This window comes from Perognathus longimembris, chromosome 15 (assembly GCF_023159225.1).
Source record: "Perognathus longimembris pacificus isolate PPM17 chromosome 15, ASM2315922v1, whole genome shotgun sequence".
Classification (NCBI taxonomy): Eukaryota; Metazoa; Chordata; class Mammalia; order Rodentia; family Heteromyidae; genus Perognathus; species Perognathus longimembris.
Window position 1 is genome coordinate 57,851,640 of NC_063175.1, and position 20,358 is coordinate 57,871,997.

The 20,358-nt window shown below is 61.8% G+C and overlaps 1 protein-coding gene across 1 annotated transcript in view; it reads right to left on the minus strand.

Annotated features, from left to right (window-relative positions):
• The window catches only part of LOC125364116 (myelin basic protein), a 61,479-nt gene that overhangs the window by 10,289 nt on the left and 30,832 nt on the right, over positions 1-20,358 (minus strand). Inside the window, exons 4-5 of the mRNA XM_048363564.1 lie at positions 13,015-13,451; positions 7,249-7,326 (exon numbers count right to left, since the gene is read on the minus strand). Of these exons, the coding sequence (XP_048219521.1) occupies positions 7,249-7,326; positions 13,015-13,451 (515 nt within the window). The remainder of the gene's footprint in view (positions 1-7,248; positions 7,327-13,014; positions 13,452-20,358) is intronic.

Below are 20,358 nucleotides of genomic sequence, written 5' to 3' on the forward strand. Positions count from 1 at the left end.
CACACAGGGCCCCTCACAGCGCAGAGCCATTGCCCTAGGCCCACCCTCCCCCTGGCACCACCGTCTCCGGACTCTTCCGTCTCCTCCTATGGCCGCCCTGAGCTCACTGACGGCCGATCCCTGGCCCTCACCACCCTGACACCCCTTGTGTTCCCGTCAGAGGGTGAAGAGCTGAAAATAGAGCAGCAGATGGGACGCTGGCTCACTCGGGCAACGTCCACCGGGCCGAGCTCCGCAGAGCCGTCCTGACGATGGCTCCGACTCTGCACAACCTCTCCTCCTGCGACGCAACACCTTCCACCTGGGTCTCTAGTCAGAACACGTGGCCTGCCTTTGAGGCCCTCTTCCGGGACCACGCTGGAAAGCCCTGCACACGCGGACGAATGCTGGTGCACGCCGCAGAGCTCCGCTGTCGCGGCTCCATGTGGGGAGAAGCTCAGTGAAACGTCTTGTGGATAACAGGCTGCACCCACGGACGTGTCAGTGGTTTCCACAATGAATGTATGGGTCACCTGACTTTGGGGGGAGGGGGAGTAACTTAAGTCTCTCTAGGAACTCACAAAGTCTGTAGGTGGCATTTTAGCTCCTGGAGCTACAAAATCTGGGGTTAGTTCAGCACATGACAAGGTCCGGGCATGCAAACAGCATAGACCAGGGGTTGATGAACAGGCAGACTGTTGAGATCACTTCCCCTGCGGAACCTAACCTAGGGCGCTATCACCGGTAATGCAAAGTAGCCACGCAGGTATAACTCGGCCTGTATGGTATAAAGTGGATTTCTAGTGGAAAGAGCATTTAAGCAATTGCATTTCTATAGATCGGCAGTGAGTTCAATCACCCTCCCATACCTAAGAATGCAAAAGAAAGGAGACAGAGAGCGCAGCGCCACCAGAGCGCCACGCACTGCATCTGGATGCTAGCAAGCAGCACAGAAAGCAAAGAAGCCTTCACTGGAGAGACATACTATGTTCACGGACTGGGACTCTCAACACAAATGGATGCACAGGTTTAATGCTCTTGCCAGCGGGACTTCAACTCGTTATAGACACACTTCTGCTAAGCTGGCTGACAGTGCAAAGGAATCAGATTAGCTCAATAATGCCAGAAAGAGAAGAAGAATTGCACTGTTGTTTTTAAGGTGTGCTACGTAGACCTAACAATCAGGTCAGTCAGTCTTAGCATCCAGGGTGTGCACACACAAATGCCCCTGACTGATTCTTATGAGGGTACAGAGACTCCGTGGAGTGAACATCAAGCAACCAACAACATTAGAACAAACGGACACACATGTGTGCAAAAGTAAGACTTGGCCCAATGCATGAGTCCTGTAAAACTTAAAATGAACCATGCAATGCTCTAAAATTTTAGAAGACAGAAAAATCTTCACCATTGGGTGTGCAAAAACCTGACCCACGAGGAACAGTGGATAAATTGGACCTCATCAAAGCTTTAGACTTCTCTACAAGAAAGACATTCTCCGAGAAACATCAGTAAGAAAATGAACAGGTGAGCTAAAGACCGGAAGAAAATAACTGCAAATCATATTTAAGATAATGGATCAAAGGGAAATGTTACAACAACAGCAACGATAAGTTCTTAACACCTGACAGGAAGAAAACCACCTGCTAGAGTCCAAAGAGAACACTGGAATAAGCACGGTCCCTCCCAGACTACGTGGGCGCAAGTCTGCCTTGTGCAGGTGTGCAGCCCAGAAGTGATTAGGAAAACGCCGGTCAGAGCCACGAGGCGGTGACAGAGCGTGTGCAAAAGCACGGGCCACACTACGCGTGGGCAGGAGGTGGAGCGACTGGAATGTCTCTGCGTTGCCATGGGAACTCGGGAACGCAAGCAGGCTGCTTCTTATGAAGCAAGTGGGCAAGTGTAAGCAATTGCAGGTGCAGTGGGGCTCTGCAAGCCCCTCTCCTGCGTTGAGTGATATAAGAGAAATTATATATTGTGGAAACAGTTTTTATAATGAATACATTGATCATATGTAACATTTTTATATATTTGTATATATAATTTTGGGGGGGTCAATCGTGGGGCTTGAGCTCAGGGCCTGAGTGCTATCACTGAACTCATTTGCTCAAGACTCACGCTCTACCACTTTGAGCCACAACACCGCTTCTGGCTTTTTGGTGGCTAATTGGGGATAAGACTCATGGGCTTTCCTGTGCTGGCTGTCTTTGAGCTGCCATCCTCAGATCTCAGCCTCTTGAGTAGGGAGGACGACAGGAGTGAGCCACCAGTACCTGGCTTATTTCTTTTTAAATATGTATAACATATATATTGTTTTTTCCAGGAATCAAAGCTATGGTCTTGATCATGCTAAAGAGTCTCTAACTTTTTGGAGAAAAACGATGTAAACTTTAAATAAAAGCCTATGATTTCACACAGACCTCTAAGCAATGACCCCCAGGCAGCCCGTGGGTTTCGGTGGGCGAGAGGAAGGGCTCTCTGGGAGAGGCCCACGCGATGGAATGCTACTCCGCAACTACACAGGAACAATTTGGGGTATATGTAATTCAGTAAGCCAGCTTTAAGACACCATGAGTAGAAAAGCCATTCTGAAAAGATGTCATACTATGTGATCTTAGTCCCGCGACCAAGGTGGACCCAGGGAGGGGCCCGTGGGGTGGGCGGGGCGGGGGAGTTGGAGGCGGGGCCTGACCCCACCCAGGCTCCTGGTTTTACAGGCCGTAGCAGTTCCCATAGCATGCCACGCAAGCTCCTGCTGCGGCTGTGTGCAATGCAGAGCGCCCCCTGGGGGCCGCCCGGAGGCTGCCCCGCCCCCCACGGGGCCCTGCCGGAGCCCCGGGGCCGCCCAGAGGCTCCCGGGTGATGGTCTCTGGTGACATTCTCAGCCGGGGCCCTGCCTGGCTTTTGACCACACAGTGGTCATGGCAGCCGGGCCTGCAGGTGGGCATCGGGCATGGGTGCTCATCTGAGCTGCCCTTTGAAGGGGTGGGGCGGCCCGGGGAGGTTCTCTGGAGGGCGGGCGCCGATGGCGTGTTAGTCTGGGGACCGGTGGGTGTTAGTCGGGGTGTCTGAAGCAGCATGTGGAGCTCATGTCTCTGTGGAGCCGCCAGGCTTCCTGCCAGGCCCTTGCCTTTCTGCAAATAGGGTGAGCCTCCAGGAAGGAGGGAGGGAGGGAGTGGGGGGGAGTGGGAGGGGCGGGTAAGCAGTCCTCCCTGGGAGCCAGGCCGGGCCCTCAGCCCTCAGCCTCCCCTTCCCCGCCGCCTGACCTCTCCTCTGGGGACAGGGAGGATTCCTCCGCCGTGTGTCTCCAGGACAAAGGCCCCGCGGTGGACGGTTCTCCTCAGCGCGCTGAAATCCGCCCCCAAGCTGGCTTTCTCTGTGGGGTGGGCAGCTCACCACGAAGGACCAGGACCCCGGCTGCCAGCCCCGCGGAGCCCACGGCCACCCCAGATGGCTGCAGCAGAAGGGTGGGGGCTTTCTTGGGGCTGAGGATTTGAACACTGGACAGAGGATCTCTTGTTTGAAGCCTGCGGCACCCCTGTGAAGGTGTCAAGCTGCAGCCCTCAGGACAACCCTGGTTCTCATGGCGATGGGCTCATTCTGAGACTGGGCTTCGTGCAGAACCACAGGGGAGCGCGGACATGGCCCTGGCGCGCTCCCGCCACGGGCCGTGCTCATCCACCTGCTCCGCTTCCTTCCCCACTGGCTGGTCACGCCGGAAGCACGTGGCCTTTGAAAAATCATTTTCCTTCAACCCACAGTACTGCCAGTCACTAACGGGGAGGGGGGGTGCGCACGGAAGTCAGGAGGGGGTGCACACGGAAGTCAGGAGGGGGGTGCACACGGAAGTCAGGAGGGGGTGCACACAGAAGTCAGGAGGGGTGCACACGGAAGTCAGGAGGGGTGCACACGGAAGCCAGGAGGGTCGTCCAATGGTCCTCCATGCCGCTAGGTGGGGCAGTGGGAGGCCGTGGCCCGGTCAGTGGTAGCAAGGCTCTCGCGGTCGAGGTCAGCGCCCTCAGACTGCATGGAGACTTGTTCCTCGACTGTGGAGCTGTCCCACGGCAGCCACGAGACGGGTGTCCATGCTTGCCGGGAAGGAAGGGTCCGGTTGGCTCTGCTGCGCACCCACCCACACCTCCACGAACCTGAGGTTGGCGTCTCACAGAAGTCACCAGCCTGGGCTCTCTCCTCCAGCCCACAGGACCACCGCCCCCCGCAGGGCCGCTCTGGGGCGACCTGCACCCTGCCACGGGGCCTCAGCAAGCATGGCGTCCTAGGTGTGCAACTAAACGAGGCCCGGCGGCACCGAGGGAGAGCCCCCCGGGAATGCCCTGGAACGCACGTCCTGCGTCTCCAGGCCCACAGCGACAGTTTTCACATAGCATCTTGTTATACGTCTAGTCTGCTAGATTCCTGGGCTGCAGAGCTCTCCCCCAGTCCTGAAGACAGGGGCGATTCTCCTTGGGTTCCTGCCCTCGATGCCCACAGGGGAAACGGAGGCTCAACACTGTATTCTCCTCAACATCGTTTGGGGGGGGGGGGAGGGGACAGGTGCAAAGGGTTGCAGGAGTCTGTGTGGTGCGTGGCCTCCTGACATTAGTCAGGGCTCAGTTATTGTGTGTGTGTGGGGGGGGCAGTCCTGGGGCTTGATTCAGGGTCTAGGTGCTGACCCTGAACTTCTCTGCTCAAGGCTAGTGCTCTACCACCTGAGCCGCAGCACCACGTCCAGCTTTCCTGGTGGCTCGTTGGAATTTCAGAGACGTTCCTTCCCAGGCTAGTTTGAATCCAGATCCTCAGACCTCAGCCTCCTGAGTAGCCAGGATCACAGGTGTGGGCCCTGGGTGTGGGCAGGACCAGGGGGCCATCTCACCGGCCAGACGGGCAGCAGGCTGGGAATTCACTGGTGCACATATGGGAAGGGGACATTTTTTTTCCCCAACTGTGTTTAATTGATGAATTCATTTCTGAAGGTTGTAGGCCTACCTTATGCCGAGTTATGAAGCTACGAACTATCTGAATAAAAGTCAAGTTTACCTATGAGAACAAGAAATCAGCAGCTGTTAGTAGAGCCCAGTCGACGTGGTTAATATCTGGGGAGCTGCAGAGGTTTGATTTGCTGCTCTGCACTAGAAAGGTAGTTACTGATTCATTTGAGAAATGCTTCACAGGTCAGCACCGGGCCGAAGGGATAACAGGCTTCTAGTTGTCAGCACAGTGGGAACCAACCGATCTGCTTATCTCCAGACACCTGGCCCTTTTCCTGTTCACTTTCTTCAGGACTGGGGGTGGGGGAGGTAATGCCCTTCGGTGCCAGGTAACTGTTCATCCCTAAACCACACCCCAGCTCCCCAGCCGCTGCCCCAGCCCCTCCCCTGCCCCCAGCTCACTGCTCCCCTCCTTCCCTCTCTCCCCAGCTTGCTCCCTAGTTACAGCTGAACGGCATGGAATGTGGCTCGGCCACACAGGGGCGCCAGGAGCCGGTGGTCCTGAGAGAAAACTTCCACTATTGGGGTGCTCCCTGGAAACGCAGGGCTGGGGAGGCCATAGAGGCTGGGAGACCATGGGGGCTGGGAAGACCATGGAGGCCATGGAGGCCGGGGGACCATGGAGACCACAGAGGCTGGGGGACCACAGAGACCACAGAGGCTGGGGGACCATGGAGACCACAGAGGCTGGGAGACCACGGAGGCCACAGAGGCTGGGAGACCACAGAGACCACAGAGGCTGGGAGATCATGGAGACCACAGAGGATGGGGGACCACGGAGACCCCAGAGGCGAGGAGACCACAGAGACCACAGAGGATGGGAGACCACAGAGGCCACAGAGGCTGGGAGACCACAGAGGCCACAGAGGCTGGGAGACCACAGAGACCACAGAGGATGGGAGACCACAGAGACCACGGAGGATGGGAGACCACAGAGACCACAGAGGATGGGAGACCACAGAGGCTGGGAGACCATGAAGGCCACAGAGGCTGGGAGACCACAGAGACCACAGAGGCAGGGAGACCACAGAGACCATGGGGGTTGGGTAAGACCACGGAAGCTGGGAAGACCACGGAGACCACAGAGGCCAGGAGACCACAGAGACCACAGAGGCCAGAGGCCTTTGCCACAGAGGCTGCCACAGAGGCAGCCTGCTTGCTTGTTATACTTCATAACTGCTGTGATGAATAAAATACCTCTAAAACAAGAAAAAAGACCCCCCCCAAAAAAAAACCAACCATCATGCAGGATGAGGCTTAGAATAAGAAATGATTGCTTTTAGTGGAGGTGAAAGTAAAACCCTCTATTCTTCCTCTAGTCTTCATATTTGATGGCTACCAAACAGGTCACACGGAAAGGGACAGAGCCCGTCCTTGCCCTTTCCTTTCCTTCCGGTCTCCTCCTGGCTTTTGAAGAGCCTGTACACTGCCCGGGAACCTTGTTTCCGGGCTTCTCTTCCTTCGAGCCTTCCCGGAGGAGGAGCCACGCTTCCTCCTGCAGGAGAGACGCTCGCCTCGGCCTGCCTGCCTGCCACACCTCCCTCCCGCCGGCCTGGCAGCCATTTCTGCATGGTGGCTCTGCCATCCTTCTGCCCCATGGCAGGTAACACTGAAGCGGGTGCCAATCACACCAGCATCCCTGAGCCGGGCTCCCTAACGCAGCGCTGGCTGCCGGCTCTCCGGCGTCACTGCACCCGTGGACTCCGGCCCCGCTGCCCGCCCTGGGCCTCCTGGGACATTCATTGCTGCGCCCCTAGAAACCCAGCCATGCCGGTGGGAGCCGGGGGCTCCGGAAGCAGCGGGAGGACGGGTGTGCACAGGCGTGCACGTGCTCGGGCATGTGCGTGTGTATCTATACACACACGTTCACCCAGATGGAACAGGCTCAGCCTGGCAGCGCTCGGTGCTGGCCCGGGGCTGCGCCCGCCCCTGCCAGGCCCGGCGCGGGGACACCAGGCGGCCACCCGCAGCCCCAGGGGCCCACGCGAGACACAGCCGGGAACGGGGGGCCCCCTCCCCTCGAGGACGGTGCCGGCGTCTGTGCCCCGGGCAGCCCCGGAGGGGAGGCACGGCCACCGCGCCCGCCTCCAGAGAGCCGCGCCTCCGCCTCGGGGACCCCAAAGCCCGCGGCCACCCGGCAGCGTCGAGGGGGGGGCGCGATCCCCGGCCCCTGGCGGCCGGCCTGCGCGCTGCCGCAGCCCCGCGGCGCCCCGGGCCCGTCGTGCTCCTGAGCCCGGGCGGGGCGCCCCGCCGCCCGCGGGGCTGGGCGGTGGCGTCTTACCTTGTACATGTTGCACAGCCCAGGCGGGCTGCGGGCCTGAGCGCGCGGGGGGCTCCGGCTCTGCCTCAGCCAGGGTACCTGCCGAGGACACAGAGCGGGCGGGGTGAGCGCCGCGGGGGGCACCGCTCCCGGGCCCCACCCGCTCCAGCGGCTCTGGGAGGAGGGCGGCCACCCCGGGCGGGAGACGGAGGACCGACCGGCAAGAGGCCGGGAGACGATGGCTGGCGGGCGGGTGGATGGACAGAAGGACAGAAGGCCGGACGGAGGGCGGACTGAATCGGGGCATTACCCGGGGAGAGGGCAGCGCAGTAGTCAGAGTAAAAAGAGCGAGGGGAAAGAGCCAGGCTAGAGCCTCCCTGCTGCCGCTGTGGAGGAAAGCGGCCCGGGAGGATTCTGAGCGGAGAGTGGCAGGCGCCTCCTCCCGCCCGGGGCCGGGGGGGGGGGGGGCTCATTACACTCGTTTGCTTTTACAGCGCCGTCAGTGTCCATGCTGGATCTGCAGGCGGGATTGCGCCCGCTCCGCGTGGCTCACGGCGGTCGCCCCCGGCTGCCCCGCCGAGCCTTCCACAGAGGACATGCAGTCAGAAGCGACGGGGCCCCGACTCCCTAGCGGTGGCGGAGAGTGAGGTGCTCTTCCCGGCGCTGCTCCCCGACAGGTGAGGCCCGGGCCCTCGGCACCCGGGGAACCCCACGGCCCTCCGCCTGAGCCGCGCGCGCGGCTCAGCCCCCGTACCCAGCCCGCGGCGGGGCTGTGCCCCGGATCAGAGTCCCCTTGTTCCAGTGGAAAACTAGCATTGCAGGGGTAAGCGGAATGGCTTGTGGGAAGTGACTGATTTTTGGTGGGGGGGAAGGGAAAGGGATAGAGGGAGAGAGAGAGAGAGAGGGGGAGGGAGGGAGGTGGGGGGACTTACTTGAGTAGTCAAGGAATAAAACCTCAAGAGATGTCTCGCGTGGGTTACAGATGGAATGAAGTCTGGCTACGCCGCTGGCCGTGGCCATGGCCACGTGGCCGGGGGACAGGGTTAGTACCGGGACACCACACCGGGTTGTGCTCCCGCGAGGAGCCTCCCCAGCCCCGCGAGACGCGCTGGTTCCAGACTGGAGAGAGCGACCGGCGACGTGAGCCCGAGGCCTGGCGTCTCACAGGGCCGGGGCCCGAGCGGCTCTTCTAGAGGAAGCCTCCGCGGGCAGGGCCGGGCAGCCGGTCCCCGGGCAGCCGGCTGTCCCCGCGGGCGGTGGGGGGGGCAAGGCCGCGCGCTGACCCCGGGAGCGCTTCCGGCTCGCTTCCCCTGCGCCCACGGGGGCCGCTTCGTGAAGAACGCCTCGGTGAGGGGCTGTCCCCCGGCTCGGCGAGGCCGGTGCCCCTCGGGTGGGGTGGCCCCGCTCCACAGCCGGGGGGGCACCCACAAGGCTGGGGCGGGGGGGGCAGGGAGAAGGGCCCCTAAGAGGGACCCCAGGGGGCGAGCTTATTCTGTGTGAAGCCGGATGATTTCTAAGTGTTTTTTTTGGGGGGGGGTGGGTGGGCAACACGGCAAAACAACTCTAGCACAGCACATGAACCAGAGCTGGAGGGACGGCTGGGGTCCCTCGATACCACGCGACCGCCCCTCGGCGATGGCCCTGTGAGCTGGAAGGTGCTCCCCACCCCCATGGTCTCTGTCCTCGGGTGTCAGGTAAGCTCTCCACCAACCAGACGCACCGACGTCTCTGCTCTTCCTCCTCCCGGCATGGGGGGATCCCCTCGCCTGGGGAGGCCGTGCCCAGCCCCCTCGCGCCCCGCCTCTCCGGGGCACCGGGGGCGGCCTGGCTGAGCCCGCTCTTCCAGCTCGCGCCGGCGGGCCCGTTCCGCCCAGCCCCTGTGGCCCTGAGACCTGCAGGACGGTTTCGAGACACCGGACCAACAGCCCGCGGTGATGGCGGAGCATGGCGTCTCCACAGATAAAAGCAGGCCTGGGGGGCCGGGCCTGCACCCCCGAGCCCGCAGCGGCCCCGGTGCCCCGACTTACCTGCTGGTACTGAGGCGGCCGAGCAAGTCCGTGGGCGCGGTGCCGTTCGTTAGTCAGGGGCGCCAAGAAGAAACGCACAACACCCGGGAGCAGTTAGTCCACCACCCTCGTGGGGTCAACGGTTTAATGAGTTCACAGAAGGAGCAAGTACACATGGCGGGAGTCCACAACAAGGTCAAGTTGCCCCGGAGCCCCGGGAGGGCGGTCGCCCTTCAGTACAAGCCCAGTTTACAAAGGCATCGCGTACACGGGGGGGGGGGCGGCAGGGCCACCCTGACACCCCAACACCCCACTCCGGCCCGCGTGGCCCTCGGAGCCGCGAAGGCGGCCGCAGCCGCCGCGGTCACGGAAGGACAGAGGTAGCGGCGGGCAGCGACCCGTCAGGGCCTGGATCTTCCCGAAGGAATCCCCATGAGCAATCTCAAAAGGTACCGGCGCGGGCACCGGGCGATCTCCCCAGGGGGCTCTGTCACGGGACCCCGAGGGTCTGGGCCCACCGCCTTCAGGACCCCTCCGAAGGTCACACTCCCGAGGGACACAGTTACACAGGAGGATCGCATGTGAACGGTGGAGAAATTAAAATGCAACGTGACCTAACAGGAGAGGAACGAGGTGGTTAATGGGTTAGACGGATCACGACGCGCGCAGCTCGTAGCCTACGCTGTCCACACCGCCGAGGACACGGGGGTTACAGAGGAGCCTCCGCAGGACGGAGAGCACGGGGCCTCGCTTTCGGTCCCCCCACAGGGCAGGCGGGGAAGAGCTACCCAGCCGCCGGTGCCCTCACGCGAGCGGGACCGGGCATGTCCGCGGGGCTCAGCTTGCTCGCGCCGGCAGACTCGGTTTGCCTCAGATAAGAGCTTCCTTTCAGAGCTTTGCCGAGGAGGCCTGAGCCCGCCCCGGAAGAGGGGGGGCAGCAAGGGGGGGGCCCTGTGGGAATGTGCTAGTCTTTGCCCCGAAGGCGGGCCCACCTCCCGTGAAGCCTGATAATGGGAGGGAGGGGAAAGCAGCCCTGCGCAGCAACAAGGCAGCCTTTCTTCCCGACAACAAAGGAGAGGGGGCTCCGTCAATGCGCTTTTCATCCGCGGCTCTCACAAGAGCACACCTTCTCAGGGAATGTGGTGTGCCCTTCCCTCGAAGGTCACCTGCCAGTGCGGACGCACAAAGGCTGGTGTTGTCGGTGCATTCCCGGGGGCCTCCGCGGCGGGGACAGCAGCCCATCTGTGGGGCTGTGTGTGTGTGTGCGCGCGCGTGCACGCACGTGTGTGTCTTTCAGTGTCTTGCTGCATCCTGCCGTAACACACCTCCCCATGCCTGTGTCTGGGATGAGCTTCTGAGGAAGGATCACATTAACGCGTGCTTGGTCTGCAAGCCGGGCCGGTGGGTGGGGTGGGGTGGGGTGGGGTGGGGTGGGGTGGTGGGGTGGGGGGCTGCCTCCCTTCCCGGAAGGATCACGAAGCAGCATCTACAGTGCCTCTCCAAATACCCAGACGCCCAGGTTACTCAGCGTGCAACACACTCAACCTGCACCTCCAGTGTCTAAGAATAGAGAGTGCACAGGGAGCAGACCTGCCCCGCTGCAGACCCCCAAACCTGCCCAAGGCGCTGCCTGCCGGCCCGAGCTAGCTGCTCTATGGCTTTATATAAAAATGCTAAGGGTATTTACTTGTTTATTTAGTGCACCAAGGCTTCCATTTAAAAACCCTTTGTTGTTGGTGGTGGTGGTGTTGGTGGTGGTGGCCTGAGACTTGAACTTAGGTCCTGGGCACTTTCTACTGCTCTATCACAGAGCCACAGCACCACTTCCAGATTTTTCTGAGTAGTTTATTAGAAATAAGAGTCTATGGATTTCTCTTGTCCAGGCTGGCTTGGAACGGCCATGCTCAGAGCTCTGCCTCACGGCGGTGAACACCTTTGTGTACTTGAAACATTTGGTAGTATACAAGAATGTCTCAAATTCTTTTGTCAAAACCCCAAATATGGGGGCTGGGGATACGGCCTAGTGGCAAGAGTGCTTGCCTCATACACATGAAGCCCTGGGTTCGATTCCTCAGCACCACATATGCAGAAAATAGCCAGAAGGGGCGCTGTGGCTCAAGTGGCAGAGTGGTAGCCTTGAGCAAAAAGAAGCCGGGGACAGTGCTCAGGCCCTGAGTCCAAGCCCCAGGACTGGCCGCAAAAAACAAACAAAATAAGCCCCAAATACTTGCAAATTGTTTCAATTTTTTAAAATCCCATACAGCTTTTGTTCCAAGATCCTTGCTAATCAGGAGCTCCTTCCTGTGTGCCGAGGGCGGGCTTCTGAGCTCGGGCCACTCCGCTGGGGTTTGAGGGCGGGAGTGGCCTGGTGCCAGGGCGGCGGGCCTCCGTGAGGAGCGGCACCCGGCGCCGGGGGGCGGGGGGAGGGGGGACGCCCTGGCCGAGCCTGGGCTCAGAGCCGAGCCCCGGTGCTGCACGCAGCACTTCCCGCGGGCTTCGGCTTAGACCCAGCTTTGAAGCCTGGCGAGGCTGCTTCAACCCGGGGGCTCAGCGAACAGCCCCGCCTCGCGAGAGAGTGGGGAGCCCTGTTTCCCAGGGGCTTCACAGCTGTGCCCGAAGGGGCGCCCCTCCTGAAAACTGGCTTTAGAAACCAGAGAACAGATACTCCAGGGCACAGAACACCACCAAGCAACCAAGTGAAAGGCAGAGCCTGCAACTGCAGGCACCGGAGGAGCCCACTGGGTCACGGAGCCCACCGACGGCAGGATTCCCCCGTGTGAGGCACAGGTGGGTCTCCCGGGCGTCTCCCCGCGCCCCCCGCGCAGCCCCAGGCGTGCCGAGGGCCCACAGTCGCCATCGCGCCTGGCGATCCACGGCCACTCATCGCCCCGAGAGCTGGTGTGGGCTACGGAAAGGTCCCGCGGCTCCCAGGGGCCCCGGGGAGGGGCGTCCCGGGGGGAGGGGGAGGCCCCGCCCACCGCACTCCGAGCTGCGCCCCACGAGCGCGGCTCACAAGCAGCTGCCGCCGGACAGGTCTGTGCGGACGCCCAGTCCCCGCAGGCCGGGCTGAAACCTCTTCCCCTCTCTCCCATCGCCCGGCCGCCCGGCGGGGTCAAGTTCACACACAGCGGCCGGGCTGCCAGTGGGAGTGGCTGACACCGTGCGGCCCCCTGGCAAGCCGGCACCCCCCCAGGCGCCCCCCAAGGACGCCGCTCCTGCTCACACCTTTACCCGCAGAACATGGGCTTTCCAAGACTCTATACTCCAATCATGGGAACCACACGAGAATCCAAGTCCAGATTCAAAGGCAGCCATTCATCCCGCCACCCATTCCCCAGAAACACTTGGACAAAAAAAAAAAAATCACATCAAATAATCGAGTTTCCTCGAGGCGAATGTACATGAAGGAGCCGGTCCCCCGTCCCTCGGGTGCTCAGTGGGGTCACTGTGGCACCGCAGCCTCGCACGGGCAGCTCTGACCCCCAGGAAGGACCGGAGGCCGACGCCCAGGTGGGGGCACAGAGAACTGGCAATGCAGAGGCCCGAGGCCGCCAGGCCCCGGGACCCCCGAGAGACGGGGGTGCGAGGACCCTTGCGTCCCGACGGCCCCACGCTGGTCTCCGGTGAGGAGGCGAGAGAAGGCGAAGCGAGCACAGCAGCCGGCGGCAGCCCTGGGGGCCACCCGGGGCGGTGCGCGGGCTCCGGCGGGGCCACCTCGGGGGCCGCCCGTCGGGCCCCGCTCGCCGGCCAGCCCCCCGCGCCTCTACTCGGCGGAGCTCACCTTGCCGGAGCCCCGCTTGGGCGCGCCCCTGTCACCGCCAAAGAAGCGCCCGATGGAGTCGAGGATGCCCGTGTCCCTGTGCCGGGGGAGGAAGCCGTGCCTGGCGTGGTCCAGGGTGCTGGCGGAGGCCAGGTACTTGGATCCGTGCCGCTGAGAGGGTCTCTTCTGGGAGGCCATGGCGTCTGGGTCGTCAGAAGCTACGGCGCTGTCCTCTCGGATGGTGTGTAGCTCGTCGGACTTGGAGGGCCTGTCTTTGAAGGTGTTGTCCTCCCTCCCGGGGGCATCTCGGGAAAAGAGGCGGATCAAGTGGGGGCGGCTCCCGGGGCCGGCCGGGCGGGCACCCCGCCAGGCATTCTTCGGGTCCGCTGTGCGCTTGGAGTCTGTCACCGCCGCGTCCTCGAGCGAGGGCCCATTGTTCCCGGCCCCATCTGCCTCGCCTGCAACAACAAGGACGTGTGAATACGGGCCTGTGCCCGCGCGCAGCACAAAGCCACTTTATCCCGGCCCCGGGACCGGCGGGCGCCTCCACGGAGCAAGCGCCGGCCCCCCCGGGCCGCACGGGACCGCGGCCCGCCTGTGACGGGAGCGAACCCGCACCCTGCACCGTCCACACGGCCCGCTTCCCCGAGAGTCCAGGCTGGACCCCCAGGGGGACCCCCGGGGGTCACGTGCCCTCTCCCCAGCTGCTCACTGTGGGGCAGTGGGGACCCCGAGGGACATCCGGGACCTGCAGAGCCCAGAGAGGTGCCAGGGACGCTCACGTGACACAAGGGGTCTCTAGAGAGGTCTCGGCAGAAGACGGAGCTTCCCACCTGGTCGTGCCGTTTCTGCCTTGCATGCTTCCGCTCGCAGGTCCCCGGAGGCCTCTCCCGGGGGAGTCGCCTGCTCAGGACATTTCCACCTGGCCGCTCCCCCAGGAGCGGGAACCATTAGGACATCTGGAGTCCGGGTGGGGTGTCTCATGGTGTCTACCACCACCTTGTCGTTCTGTCCCAGACTACAGCACGTTTCTCGTAGATGGCCGTCGATCCATCGATCCGGCCTTCCGTCCATCCGTCCATCCACCCACCCCATTTATCCATCCGTCTGTCTATCTATGAACCCTTGTCTGCAGATGCACCTGTTACTCAGTGATCGCTTAATAAATGCAGGCATCGCCGCTTGAGTTCCAGAGTTCTAGCTTCCTCTCATGAAGCGTACACGCCAGTGGCATAACCACGCACGAAAACACGTGTTCTGAATTGGCTAGCACCCGGAAATGACATGCCTAGCCCTCCTTCTCTCCCTGTGCGTGTGAACACATGTGGAAAGGAGCTGTTTGCAGATGTGATCACATGAGAACGAGCTCGTACTGCGACAGGTGGGAACGCACCCAATGCCCGAGTCTGGTGTGCCAGGGAAATCTGGACACAGAGACGCGGAGACACCGGGCAGAGACCTGGGTGACACAGAGACGCGGAGACACCGGGCAGAGACCTGGGGGACACAGAGACGCGGAGACACCGGGCAGAGACCTGGGGGACACAGAGACGCGGAGACACCGGGCAGAGACCTGGGGGACACAGAGACGCGGAGACACCGGGCAGAGACCTGGGTGACACAGAGACGCGGAGACACCGGGCAGAGACCTGGGGGACACAGAGACGCGGAGACACCGGGCAGAGACCTGGGGGACACAGAGACGCGGAGACACCGGGCAGAGACCTGGGTGACACAGAGACGCGGAGACACCGGGCAGAGACCTGGGGGACACAGAGACGCGGAGACACCGGGCAGAGACCTGGGGGACACAGAGACGCGGAGACACCGGGCAGAGACCTGGGTGACACAGCCAGGAGCCAGCAGGTCCCGGGGAGCAGCATCCCCTCAGGAGGCTCCCGGTGCTGCGGTGGGCACGGTTCTTTCCCCAGACCTCTGGCTTCACCATTTCTGACATGCTGAGCCTCGGTTCCCCTCGTCCTAAGCCTCGGGCGTCATCATTGGCCACGTGCCACACGCTGTCACGTGAGGCGGTGACAAGGAGACAGAGCAGGCCGTGGCCAGCAGGCCCTCAGAAGGCAAGGCTGGACGGCGAGGGCCTGGGGGCCGGGGGGAGCAGGATGCTCTGGAGGCCTGGGTGCAAAGGGGGTCCACTGGGCTGAGCCCACAGGGAAGGGGACCCCGGGTGGCGTGGGGGGCACACCGTTGCACAGTGGTGCTGGGGCTTTGCACGCAGGCCGTGGCGTTCGTGGCGCGTACTGAGCAGATGGCGAGGAAGGCCGCGGCGCGGGCCGGGCTGGCGGGGACACGGGGTCACAGCCCCCTCCCCCCCCGTGTGCTCCGTGAGGAGCACGGGGCAGAACTGGAGCTTTGCGGGTGGGCCGCAGGGCCGGGGCGGCGGGCTGAGCGGACGCTGCTTCCGCCGCTCTCCTCCGTTCACCGCGCCGGCTCCGGGACCGGTGGGTGCGGGCGGGGCCGGGCCTCGCTCTCCGGGCCTCCGGAGGCACCGCGCGCGCCCATGCCGGCGCTGGGCGCGTCCCTGTTGGCCGTGCTCTTGGGGCGTGGACGGAGACTCCGGACCCTACGGGAAGGAGGGCGCCCGGCACAGGCCACACGACCGCCCTGCTGGGGAGAGGCTGGAAGGAGGGGGGGCTCTGCACGCCCGGTCCACGGCCCCAGCACAGGCCCGGGCCTGCCCCAGGCCTGCCATGACGCCCTCGGGCCGTCGACAGCCACCGACCTGGGGCACCCCACGCCAGTGCCCGTGAGAAACTTCCGGTCCCAACGGCCAGGGGGACTGGGACGCCGGCCAGGCTCCTCGGCATGTCAGGTACGGCCCAGAGCTTCTTGACTAACTCAAGTGAATGGACGATTCTAGACGTGTCTGAGCTCAGGGGGCTCAGGACAAGGGGCCATGGGGAAGATGGGCCACCAGTTCTGGGGGACAGGGGCTGCCTGTGAGGGCCGGGGTGGGCGGTTTCCTCTCTCTCCCTCCCTCTCTCACACACACACCACATACATACACACATACCACATATATACATACATACACACACCACATACATACACACATACCACATACATACACACATACACACACCACATACATACATACATACACACATACCACATATATACACACATACCACATATATACATATATACATACATACACACACCACATACATACACACATACCACATACATACATACACACATACCACATATATACACACATACCACATACATACATACACCACATACATACACACATACCACATACATACATACATACACACACCACATACATACACACATACCACATACATACACACATACCACATACATACATACATACACACATACCACACATATACATACATACACACATCACATACATACACACATACCACATACATACATACATACACACACACCACATACATACATACACACATACCACATATATACATACATACACACATACCCCCCCCCCACGTGAAAATCTGTACAAAGCTAACACATTGGATTTCAACCATCAACATCACGTGGGTAGAGAAACTGCCCCACACGAGCTGGGAGCCGGGCCGGGCGATCCACGCGCGGCTGATGAGCACAGCCCAGGCCAGATCGCATTGCCGAAGCACAGCCACCCCTCCCGCGCGGGCACTGGAAGCGCTGCCCGGCCACCAGGCCACGGCAAAGAGCAGAGCCCGCGCCGCCGGGCTCCGCACAGCTCCTGACGGGGCTTGCGGCGGCGGCTGGGTGTGTTCCACGGCCACGGGGCTGCGTGTGGGGTGCAGAGGCGGGGTGCTTGCCTAGCACGCACACACAAGGCCCTGCGTTCCACCCACAGGACCACAGAAACATGTCAACGCTGAAAGCAGCAAGTTGGCCCTACAGAGGGAGAGACAGCAGGCCGCAGTCAGGATGAGCGAGGAAAGCTGCGGGGGGGGCGGGGGGGTCGTGTGGAACGGGGGCAAGGCCACGGCTGGCGGAGAACACAAGGCTGACACTCGCAGTGTCCCGCACCAACGCACCACACCCCCTGAGCTTGGTACGAAGCTGCAGCTTTTACACGGACGCGGTGGTGATCGATGGGCCGCAGCAGCAACGGACGGGTCGGAGTTCGTGGCTGTGCTTTCTGTTCCGTGGCTGGTATAAATTGATGCAAATGTGCAAGAACACAATGGCTCCCTTATACACCGTTACGTGCATTAACAAAACACAAGAGCAACTGAATACTAATACTGCTACAACAGTTGGGCTTTGTATCCCTGAATGCAGCTATTCGTGAGGCACAGAGAACGTATTTGTGCCCTCAACGTAGCTTTTCCCAACCGGCAGGGAGTCTGAATCCGTGGGGTCAGCGGCTGGGATGGGACAAGCCGTTACAAGCACCCCCCCAGGGTCGCCTTGACGGAAAGGAGAGCAGTGCAGACCCCCGAGTGAGAACACGTTTCTAGAATGGAGCATTTAGGACACGATGACCCATGCAAATCTCATCTCCCCAGAATGGGCACCTACCATATTTGCGGAATTAGTGACTCAGTTCTCCAAATATGGGAAAACATATACTTAAACAATATACTTCAGCAGAGCACCGGTGGCTCACAGCTGTAATCTTAGGAGACTGAGATCCGAGGACCACAACTCAAAGCCAGCCCAGGCAGGAGAGAAAGGCTGTGAGACTCTCATCTCCAATCCCCTAGCAAGCAGCCCGAGGTGGAGCTGTGACTCAAGTGACAGCACTCCATCTTTGAGTGAAAAAGCTCAAGGGACCGCACCCTTGTCCCGAGTTCAAGCCCCAGTTCCAGCACGCGTGCGCGCGCGCGCGCACACACACACACACACACACACACACACACACACACACACACAAAACGACACTTCAATGTGGCTGCCAGAAGGACCACAGCAAACTTAGGTGGACAAAACCCTGGCTTGCAGAAGGGAAGAGGCTAAGCAACATTTCCTGGGGTTGCGGGATGCCGCTGGATTGTAAGTGGCACCAGTGGGTGTCATTTGCTAGTCACAGGTGTGGGCTGTTGCAACCCCGGGGACTGTCCCCACAGGCCACCGTCGGGCCCACCGACGGCTGCTTTGTCCTCTGCGATTGCTCCCGAGCGACGCAGCCTGCTCTTCTTTCCTTTTTTTTTTTGGCCAGTCCTGGGCCTTGGACTCAGGGCCTGAGCACTGTCCCTGGCTTCTTCCCGCTCAAGGCTAGCACTCTGCCACTTGAGCCACAGCGCCGCTTCTGGCCGTTTTCTGTATATGTGGTGCTGGGGAATCGAACCTAGGGCCTCGTGTATCCGAGGCAGGCACTCTTGCCACTAGGCTATATCCCCAGCCCCTCTTCTTTCCTTTTGATGATTACTTTTGTACATGTGCTGGGCTTTTGCTGCCTTTTCCCACGTCTGAGGTTCTCCTCACCAATGGGCGTTTCAAGGGTCACCCTCTATACGGCTGTAAAAGGGTCGATAGGAAATCTGCCCACTTCCTGGAGGAAGGCTGTCCCCCTTGACCAACCCCAGGCCAACAGTCTGACACACGTGGGCCATGGCCGTGCCACGCTGAGCAGCTGTGCGGTGGAAAGGCCACAACTGCTGGCCCTCAAGGTCCCTGAGGCCCGCAGACTCAGCAGGCTGGCTGGAGTTAGGCGGGAGGCCATGCGCGGGGAGGCCGGGCGTGGGGAGGCCGGGCTCGGGGGAGGCCATGCGCGGGGGAGGGGACTGCACCCGACGTCTGGATGTTCTCTGGGCCTCTGAGCACCCAGGAGCAAGGCACGCGAGGGCAACGAAGCCCGGCCGCGCCAGCTGGAGAAGGACACTTGGAGGGATGGAGGGGTGGACCTCGCGCCCAGGCACGCGTGGCGGAGTAAATGTGAAGCTGAAAGACCATGGGGCTCTTCTTAAAAAACCTGAGTTCCTCCCACCACTCCCCCCCCCCCCCCGAGACGCCCGGGCTGCAGGGCACCTGCGGGCCCCAGGCCTCCCGCCCACCCCTCCCCAGACGCCCCACCCCACGGAGGAGCCCTGGAATTCAGGAGAGTGGGCCCGGCGAGGGCCCTCCCTTCGTGGAATGTTCCTGTCCTCCGCACACTGCTCAAGGTCACCGGGGAGGGCACGGGAAACACAAAGGCCCATGGTGCGGCCCACGGATTCGCTATGGCAGAAATTCCGCATCCACGAGAGGCCCGTGGCCGCCAGCCAGGCTGCCCGCGGCGATTTCTCCCCGGCATTTCCACGGGCGGATCTTACCAGCCCACCCACCCCGCACCAAGGCCTCCTTTGTGTGCCCGGAACATATAGTTTTTATTCGCTCTAAATAGCTCGGCCCAGGACCCTCCCACCACGGAGACGGGGTCACGGGGAGGGGTGTGCCGGAGCATTCCGGGCCTGGACGGCTCGGGGCCCCCGGTGCCTCTGCATCTCCAGGAGCAGGACTCGCTCGCCGGGGCCTCCCTGCCCCCCCCCCCCCCCGCACCGGTGCAGCGGGAGAGAAGGCTCGGCAGGTACGGCCCAGCGCGTGGCGGCTGCTCAGCCCACGCGGAAGGCGGGGAAGGGATCCCACGCGCAGCCCGGCGGCTGTTGCTCTACAGACAGGCGTGCACACACTAGGCACACGCAGACCACTGCCCCTAGCCACAGAGGGACAGGAAGCCACAGACACGAGCCCGGCCCCCGCGTTCTTGGTCTCCTGTGCCAAGAGCCTGCCGTCTCCCTAGTGGCGGCCGGGGCTCTCCTCCCGGCTAAAACGTGACCCCCGAGCTCAGCTGCGGTTCCCCAAACGCAGCCTCGTCCGTCATCCGCTCAACGGTCAGGGCAGCTTTATCTTTGGTGACCGCTGAGAACGGTTAGCAACTAAGACCCTCTGAGTGGGCTCTTCCTCGAGGGCTTTCGACGGGCGAGCGAGCCCCTGGTGCTGGGGTGGGGGGGGGGTGGGCAGCCACAGATCTGCCCCCAGTTCTTCCCGCTGAGCGTCCTGGGGACAATGGTGTCAAATGTCCAGCCCAGGCAGCAAGGGACCGTACACAATGCGCCTTTGAGGAAGAGGCAGCGCGGTGAGGGGCCGGCCCGGTACCAGGGGGAGCTAGCCCGCCCCCGGGAGGGGGGAGGCATAAAAGTAGCCTTAAAACCCCGTGTTCAAAGGCTAATTTTGTGGAATTCTTCAATCTCCTCAGGTGCTAAAACATGGTTTTGCCCAGATTCGGAGCTAATGGGATTAAAGACGACATTCTGAGATACCCCTTACAAACACCCGCCTCGGGCAATGGCTTCTCCCGCCTTCCACGCGTCCAGCTGCTTCTGCGTGTGCGTGGCTTTTGCAGATGGGTATTCACTTGCACAGTTGCTTTTTTCTTTC